The sequence below is a fragment of the Venturia canescens genome, chromosome 1 (genome assembly GCF_019457755.1).
Source record: "Venturia canescens isolate UGA chromosome 1, ASM1945775v1, whole genome shotgun sequence".
In the NCBI taxonomy this organism is placed as follows: Eukaryota; Metazoa; Arthropoda; class Insecta; order Hymenoptera; family Ichneumonidae; genus Venturia; species Venturia canescens.
Window position 1 is genome coordinate 16,986,517 of NC_057421.1, and position 9,589 is coordinate 16,996,105.

At 38.4% G+C, this 9,589-nt stretch overlaps 1 protein-coding gene across 1 annotated transcript in view; it reads right to left on the reverse strand.

The window, feature by feature from the left end:
• LOC122417598 (scavenger receptor class B member 1) overlaps positions 1 to 9,105 on the reverse strand; it is a 29,431-nt gene extending 20,326 nt beyond the window's left edge. Inside the window, exons 1-2 of the mRNA XM_043431241.1 lie at positions 8,583 to 9,105; positions 5,060 to 5,160 (exon numbers count right to left, since the gene is read on the reverse strand). Of these exons, the coding sequence (XP_043287176.1) occupies positions 5,060 to 5,093 (34 nt within the window). The 5' untranslated portion in view covers positions 5,094 to 5,160; positions 8,583 to 9,105. The remainder of the gene's footprint in view (positions 1 to 5,059; positions 5,161 to 8,582) is intronic.
• Positions 9,106 to 9,589: the final 484 nt, after the last annotated feature.

Here is a 9,589-nt window from a genome sequence, read left to right on the forward strand (position 1 = left end):
AATATATTGGAAACATAAATGCTCTGACGACTAATGAAGTAGTACGAGGCTGCGAAATGAAATTTAATCCCGTCGTGCATACTTCATTATCGAAGTATTCGCGATTTGCACATTATTCCTGCGATTTATTATTCAAGACCTTCGAAGAAGTTGTTCAAGTCCAACGATACAGTTCCAATGTCGAGGAGATAAAGATCGTCAATCCATGAACACAAGGACGTGCTATTGCATAAAGGAAATTTTCCTTAAAGCTGTTAGTCCTCCAGGTATTGAGATTGCATCACACCGACTAGCAGTGCGCTTATAGAATGATTATTATTTTTAAAAAAATGTTTTTTTTTTCAATTTTTTTTATCACTCATCAATGTATGCAAAACGATTGTAATTAACAGGGATATAATTACATTATTTTTCTGACAAATTTACGTTAAAGAGCAATCGATCATACACTTCAGATTTTTTTCCTTTCGACAAATGCGATCAGCAATATTGTTTTTCCAAATTGGTCACAATGTTTTCAATTTTTCTGAGCAATTAATTTCTCATAGATTTTCGTAAGTTTTGCTCGAAGACCAGCCACAGATCCAAGCTTTGATGTAGTTTTTCTAACTTCTTGTTGCACGCGTTCGAGTAATTGAGTGGTTTTTTAGTGGACAATCGTTCAGCAATAAATTTATTCCGGCCTACCCAATTTTCTTTTACCCAAAATCGTTTTTTCCCATGACGTAAGACAGGCTAATTCGTAAGAGGCAACTAATATCGGAAAACAACCCATTGAACTGTTGCGTCGAATTTTGTTTCGTCAGGATGAGGTCGCAAAAATTCTTGACACAAGTGCCAGGTGGAATTGCTTGAAGGCTAAACCAAATATTTTTCTTACTGAAATTTCAGAAGTGAAAAACTACGAAGAGTTTGCGGATGAACCGCTCCTCCAAATCGTAGCTTCAAACTCATAATAGCGAACTTTGGAACTCTTTTAGTTCATTAACGATCTCCGTCGAAAGTCCGAATCCGCGGTGTCGTCGCCCACGATTTATGGCTACCCACTTCTTTCGTTATTCGAATGTTTATTTCTATGAAAATACTCGAGTTTTACTCGCCGTCGAGTCTCGGCCGGGCTGACGATAACAGTGTGTAACTACTGCGCGAAGAATTCTTCGCGGTGATTGCGAACGATCTCGAACTCACTGAACTTGGTACCAGGTAACGTTTTTTTTTTCGTTTTACTTCGTTTCAATATCAATTACAATTATTCAATAAAAACAAATGGATACTGAGGTGCTCGTTTTTTTCGAGACGGAATAAAAATCTGATGAAATTGAAACGAAGATTTGACGAGGATTGAAGTCACTTAGAAAATTGGCGAACCATGACGAGACGATATTTTACTACGATCTTTTCAGTACCGATTCATATTTGCACAATTATTTTGATTGATACGTGTCAATGGAGTATTAAACGATCTGACGAACACGAACGACGAGGTAAGTCTATGTCGCAGCCTCGTTAATGACCGAGACACCGATCGCTCGAGGTGGAAGTCAACACATTCGCAAGCGGTCGTTTCGAGTCAATGCTATAACTCTTGGCATTAGCTCTTATTTCTTTTTAATTAGTGGTTATCTGACGATCTTCGTTTATCACATAAATCCGAGACGCTTATATCCTCATTGGCATTCCATTATGTGTGCGTACGGAGGAACTTAAAAAATGAGGGAAAAACGCGCGGAAAGACAGAGAAGTGTGTCAATGGTGAGAAATTTGCTAGTCTAGGGAAACAGCACGTTCCAAAAGACCTTTGAACGTCACTTAAAAGCTACTTGTGATTTCAATTATTAAGATCGCGATATCGTTTGTGTTCTCCTGGTGTAAGTTAATCGATGATTGTTACACGGGTTAATTTCAGTGCCGAATTTATTGAAACTTCTGTCTCAACGCTCACCGATGCGTTTCCACAAATCCCAGCAGCCTGTGGGTCTTTATCGAAAAATCACTCAAACGTGAAGATCAAACTGAAAAAAAAAATCTTTTCCTCATCGATTTCCTGTTATCTTTGACCCACTTGCCTGCCACCTCAATCAATGAAAATCTGATCAACTCTGCCACTCTTTCTATCTCGTCTCACATGCCTCGATTGTTCGCTTCGAACGTTACTATTTTATCGTAAATCACGAGGGAAGGACGAGAATCTAATGAACGTTTGTTCCTGACACCCGATAGAAACAGCTTCGTAAATGATTCTAAGGAATCGTTGATCGAACGTATTTAATTACTCAATCATACTCTTCTCGTCATTCGAGTATGTTCGAGAATTTTTCTTTCATTCCAGAGTTCTAATTTTCTCAAATGGCTGAGGCACTTTGCATTGTAAATGAAATGGCGATTTAGCGACGAAGAAATTATAACAGCTGAGAATAAATTTGATGATTTTAGCATTTTCCGTAGCATCGAAGATTCAATTCATCCTGATACGACAGAGAAAAGAAATTATCGTTGCTGAAGTTCACAAGGCACATGGAAATGTTTCGATATAAATTTCCATATGTGATCCAGTTACCTGCACAAACAAATTGGCATCAACGACAACGAAGAAATAAAAAGTCTCACCGCGTAACACATATAATACGACATTGACCCGAATTACTCGCATTTCACTTTCCGTTTCATGGACTCCTGGGACCTGGGATTATGGCGCGACGCACATCGCGCGCACAATCAACTCGTTTATTTATTTTTTCTTCCCTTTCGATTTCGTTGCATACATTAACAGCGCGTCGCGCACACAAACTTTTGTGAAAGTCGGACCACACGTGCGGTTTTCACCGCATCTCAACTCGGCCAAATTTTGAGCTCGAGCGGGTGCACAGCGCTGGACCCTCTGAGAAAGTGGGTCAAATTTTTTGGCCTCTATCGCAAGGGTTTTCGTCGGAAAATGTAATTCCGTTCGACTCGAAAACCCGTTTTCTGGCCTTAAGAATGTTTCCGTTAGACACACGTTTGTTTTCTTGCTTTGCTGAAATATATTGCTGGAATATGTTTGAGTGCAGGGACAAGTTAATAAAGAGTATTCATTCCCGTAACGTACTGTAAAATTTCAAAGATTTGCAAAATTTTCAGTTTTGTAGCAGTAAATATTGCAAATATTGCAAATTTACTAAATACTCCGGTAAAAGTTCCTACTTGGAACAATAAACATTATTTAATTTATAGAAAAATTCAATTTTTCTCCCATAATATCATGAATTGCAGCTTCAAATCTCATTCTCTCCGTGCAGAAAAGTCGTCACGGAAAACTCCACTGGGAAAATTTGCTTGTTATTTTAATACGTTTTTGAGAATCGCTCATACGAAACTTGACGACACGTTGCGCTTGTTATTTTCGTGCTTAAATAGTGTGAATTGTTCACTTCCCTGCGAACGAGTTCAGAGAATCCGAGATTGTCCAGATAACTGTTTTATTATTCTCAAAGGTGTTGGAGGAACCGAAAGAAAGAATGAGAGGAAGACGGTCAAAGTTCGAAACTGATTGGGGCGGTGCAGCTTGCTCCGTGAAAAACACGGTAAATTTTTTTTTCCTCGTGCGTGCCTCGCCCGAGATCAAGAGTCGGAGGCTCACATAAAACATGTTTTTTGTCACAGTGGCATTAGCACTGATCCTGCCCGTGAAGAGGCGTGAATGCAGTGACAAAAACGCATTTAACATAAAACTAAAAATGGATGAAAAATGTACTTGCGTATACGAAGATTTTCGAGAAGAATCTACAAATGAGAGATCAGCCGGAAAAGAAAAAAAGCGAAAAGCTACCTCGTACGTTTCTTTCGGTTCGATTCTGTGTTTGGTAACTCCTTAAAAACAAAAAAAGAGAAAAAGTGCGCAGACCTCGGTAAAAAAAGAATGAAAACCATTGGATGACAACTTCTCTTCCCAGTTTTCAAATAATTTATTTTCTTTCGGAATTCCTCTGTGGAAAAAAACCGAGTGAACTTCGATGTGAAATACCCCTGAAATTTTTGTCCGAATTCTTTAACGTTTCGACTAAAATTTTCCTGCTCGCCACTCCTCGTCGATCGGTGAAATTTTTCCTTGACTTTTTGTCAATAGATAAAAACGTAATTTTTCTCATGTACTTGAATAATTCAAAAGTATTAGTGAAGCTTATAATCAAACAAATTTTGAAACGATTTATTATCTAAGAGATTCAACTTTTTATTGGATTATAATGAATCCTGCGACACGCTCTTCCTACAATAACTTTTTTTTGTCTTAGAAGAATTTATTTGTGACGAAAGAAAAGAAATGTTGCCTCCGAATGTGAGATCATATCTTATGTAACGAAAGATATATTCGGCCTCGTATTCGGCTTTTTCATTGAGATGGAATCTTCGACCGATTGTAACATTTCTGACTATCTCAGACCCCCGAATGAACGCGCTGGCATTACGAACTGCATTCTCGTGAGACGACTTGATACAAGTGTATAAAAACATCCGTTGGGCTCGTCAAAGATTAAGAAAAGAAAAAGAGTAGAATGGAACCACCGTGTCGCAACGATTGTGCAATCGTTCCGGATGAGTCGACTACGAATTTATTACTCTGTTTGTAATTCGTGATTGAAACTGTACTGATATCCCCAGCATTCTCATGACTGCAACCACGAGTAATGAAGCATTTACTTTAGGTGAAGTGTAATAAAAAAAAAAAAAACAGTTGATTATGGTAATCAATAAGATTCAATTAAACCAATCAAAGTGTGAGTAATCAGCCTCGATTTTAATGAGTCCAATTATTTTTACTGTTGGTTTGTGCATTTTCACCAAATGACGAATTAAAGATTCTTTCGAACAAGCCGTCAATTATTTTTGTCTTTGTGATTTGAAAAAAAGCACAATTATTTTTCTACATTAACAGAGAACCATAAAAAAGGTTAAAATTCATTTAAAATATTAACTTTTCTATCAACGTCGTTCTCAATGATTTTTTTCATTTTCGCATTCAACTGCAGGGTAGAACAAAAGAAGACTGTGCACTTCTCGTCGTGAACAGTGCGTGATTACTCACTTTTGAACTGTTGCAGTTGACCCGCGGTTTTCATGGCTGTGACCCGGTTACCGCTCTTAAGATCAGCCTCTCAAACCCTCATCCACCTTGATCTCAAGGTCCTGAAGAAAAAATTGATAACATTAGTGTTGGGAGGATGAATGGACGCGATAAACGGAGTGATCGAATGGACGATGAAACGAAGAAAAATATCTGAAAAGCAATTTAAAAAAAATGGGATTATCGAGTTGGAAATGACTTTTTCCAAAAATAATCAACTTTTTCATTCAGTTATGTAAACTCTCAGTTTTTCTGTTACTCATAAAACTGGAACCGTCATCATCCTAACGAATTCCCATGAAACTTTCAATTTCCAATCCCATTGTGGAAGATCTTGGATGACTTCGGACGACGCTTTTCCGACCTTCGTGAGCGACGTCCCACACATAAACCCACCAAGATGTCAATCGCTCAGAGAACGCGAATTTTCCGTTGGTGAAAATGACTTTGGAACGTGATTGGCAACTATGCGTCCGAAGTTCGTAGCTTTCCCCTCTCTTCCCATTTATTCGTACTTGAAAAAAGTTCTACGAGAAAAAAACTCATTTCCAAGCCCTGATATTCTTCCGTCATTTTGCCGGGAAGTGACGTCGAATTATTACAAATATTACGTAACGGCGAGAAGTTAACGTTAAATGTTTGTATCAGTGTAACTACTACGATGGAAAAGTGAATCGGTAAGGGAGCTATAAAACGAGTGAAAAAACAGAAAATTTAATCATTTCGGGAATACTTTTAGGGAATTAGGGAATAATTTTCTTACTGCAGCTCGCGCTAAAGATTCTCATACTCGCAGGACCCATGCATGCGCTCGTAGATGAGTTTTAATGTCATTTATTCATGATTCAATTCTATTGCACGTGATTGAAATTCGTATCGAGGAATTTATGCCAAAAATGCATTTTCCAATGGCTTAATGCTCATGACAATGTTTGCATATTTATGCACGAATATTAAATTATTATCGCACAAAATCGCTGAGATGACGAATCATTTTGGTAGTTCGATTCATTGAGATTTTATAACCTTCGAATTCAAGAAGAATAAGATTTTTTTCTTCATTCTTCCTGTTACAGTGCGGACACTAAAATTCCTAGAATCACATTTAGTACACATCGTTCTGAGCGATTTTATTATAGAAATACGCTCTGGTAATACGCATGGATCAAAAGTGTAAAACGATAAACGGATGATATCGTTGAAAAATTTATTATTTTCTCGAAAGAATCGAGCATAAACGAACTCGATCGAATAGAGTGTTATTCTGATCAGTCATCTGCTTCCAATGACTTCTGATCTTTATTTCGAAGGCCTAATTTGTACAAAAAAGTAGAACACATTAGCTTTGGTCATTAACTTGTATCACGTTCGTGAAAACCTCCAGATTCAAGGCTGTTTTTCTACATGATTGTGGAGTGATGGAAAAATCAAATGACAAAAAATCTGAAAGAGATGAAAAGTTATTAGAAAAATTAATTTTTTTTTTTGTTTTTTTTTAAATTTTTTTTATTCGCAGATATTTTGAGATAACGCTATCAAAAGAAAAATATGTGAGGCCACGAAACTCGGTAGCGAATTTGTGCACAAAAATGTTTTACTTCATTAAAAACAGTTAATAATTCTTTCCGCAAATATTTCTCGATTATGCAACGTGTGTTGACGTCCGTTGACGTCGCTGGAGTTCAAGTTTAATAATATCAATGCACAACAAAAATATTTATCAGACAATTGATCGCTCGCGTCTCGACAGCCGATATCCGCAGGCAAACTGGCGCGGATGCACGCTCTACAGACTGAAAGATTTATGATTTGCGAATTTGTCTCGAGAACTATCCATTAATCGCTAGACGCGCGACACACCGATCAAAGCAAAAGTGCTTAAACGGTTTGTCGGCTTTATTGACGCGTCCGTTGAATCATTACGATATATTATGATCGCGGTATAATAATAGATGTTTATTGAATTATCAGATTCGATCATCGAACAATCTAGTCGTGTAAACTCGCCAGTTGGAAAATAATAATCAATTGAATGGAAAAAACAGCGGATTATTATGTTCGAGGTTCAGTAAAACATAATATTTACGATGATAAGAGGCGCAACGATTCGCTTTAATTAATTCGGGATTTTATTATGATCGTTGTGCACTGAAGCTTAGAAATTCTCAAGTTTTATTCGTTCTCTGTTGATGAATATTTGAATTCTTTGTTCGTCTTAACGTAGATCATGCCCGTAAGATCGAATTTTATGGGTGCGTAAATTCGATCGATTTTTTCTCCCTAATTATTACTCTAAATTAATGTCAGAGTTATTCATTCGAAATTGTAAATCAATTTTTCCATCTTATCTTTTGACGAATGAAATTACAAGCCATTAGTTAAACGGGGATCCATCACTGACTGAACTCGAAATTTTATTCGTCCCTGGCTAAAATCCTATAGCTTATCATGTTAAAAATTGCATTAGAGATCAAGAAAAAAGTTTTAATAAAAAGACAGAAGACTGTGACAGGAATGGGCCAAGCCAAGAAGAAAAAAAATGCCGAAATAAGCAAATGCGAAGTTATGCGAGTGCTCATTACCAATTTCGTTCAATCTTTAACGTTTATCTTTATTACTAGTAAGAGTCTCGAATTTTTTCCTAAACTTTCATTTCATACTTCATTGTCATTGTCTACTTTTTATAAACTTCGTAAGAAGCGTTCATTCGTTATATGGAAAGATAAACGAATTTTTACGCAAAGTCCCTACAACCCTGTGTATTCCTCTTCGTATTTAAACACGGTTATCTTAATAACCAATAAGACGAACTCCTTAAAATTTGATGCGCGTGTCAGTCGACTAGCCTTTAAACTCAGAGTAAATTTCAAGACTTTCTCAAGAAAATCGTTTCGTGCATAAACTACCTCAAAATGCTCCGAGATTTCTGATGCTCACTTTTGTCTCTCAGCTCTTCCGGCCACCCTCGTGTCTGACGAATCGACACGCAGATTGTGAAAGAACCTTCCAAAAGCTCGACTAAATTTCACGTTGTTTGGCCGCTCTGAAATCTCAGTTTTTCAATCATGCATATTATTACTATCTCGCGAAAAGATTAATCGATGTCAAGTCATAAAAACTTTAACGGTTCGATGTACTTTCGATCCACTTTCCCTGTGCCAGTGTTATACCGGTTTTGCGATATTTGTGATCGTTCACTTATCGATGTATATTCCGATAACTCGCCGGCGAGAACTTCATGCTTTCGGCTCAAACGTTATTCGACAAAAGTATCAATTTAAATAACGCGTTAAAGATAAAATGGTGAGTTCTTCGTTTCAAAGTGTTGGAAAAAATCGTTTCGAAAAATGTTATTCAACTGGATTTTTCCGCTCGAATTTTTTGTCCCTTTTTATTCGTTTCTTCCTTTTCGAAGATGAATGAGTTAAAAAATTCGAGGTAAGAGCTCCTTCTGGCATCTCAATTCACAATGAGACGAACTTACCTATGAGTGGGCTCCAGTCAGCAAGGGATTCCCAATGCCGAAGCCAGTGAGACGGGGAATCGAAAGAGTTTTGACGATCCCACCGAATCGTTGTTCCTGGACCGAGGGTTCAACGTGAGGGAAGAAATAAAGAGGGAAGCTTGGTTTCGGTGCACTGGGTCGTCGCCCTCGTCTAAGTGATTAAGTTCGGAACGAAAAGCACTGCACTGTAATCCTCGCCGAATGTTCGGGCTCCAATAAAGGAAAATGGTCAAAATCACGGTCGACTGAATCGGCCGGAAAGGAATCGAGTAATTTGATTATTTCTTGTTTAAATTACTTTTAAGAAACCGGAAAATGAATGAAATCCTTCAGATATTAAAAGAAAAATCGACTCGTCGGTCCGTTCGAAAACCAAAATCTTAACGTTCGTTCAACCGGAAAATAAAATGCGGAGACGGGGAAACGAAATGTGAAATCGTCGTCTCGACGTGACTGGGGACGCCGGCGAGTTCCGATATTTAAGTGGACTTTAGGAGCCTGTGTCGATGAGACTGTTGGCTTTATACTATCGGTGGTAGGGTAACCCCAGCGACCCTTTCCTACCACTCTCGATCCTCGGGCCCGTACCATTGCTTGGTTCTCTCGGTCGCGTACACTTGTTCCCCGTTTCCATCGTCGCGCGTTATGGTCGAGTGATTCGACCATCGTCCCCTCTCTCTTTCTCTTTTTCGCGCCTCCTCATTTCGTGCTCACGTTTTTGTCAACCACCACCGCGCGATAAACGGCCACGTGTTACGCTCCTTTCTTCGAGTCTTCGTTTCGCGGATGTAAAACCAACGGCGAAGCTTCGTTTCGGGGAGACGTGATTTTTCGGTTGCCCATTTTTCAAGAGTCTCGTGTATGTATCGTCGCCGGAGAAACGGCCGGCCTGAATGTGGAGTGAAAACCACAAATTTTACCGACCGACAAATCTCGTTTCAAGTTGTCCAGAAACTCGCAGGCGCTCATTCAGGGAATTGGAAAAA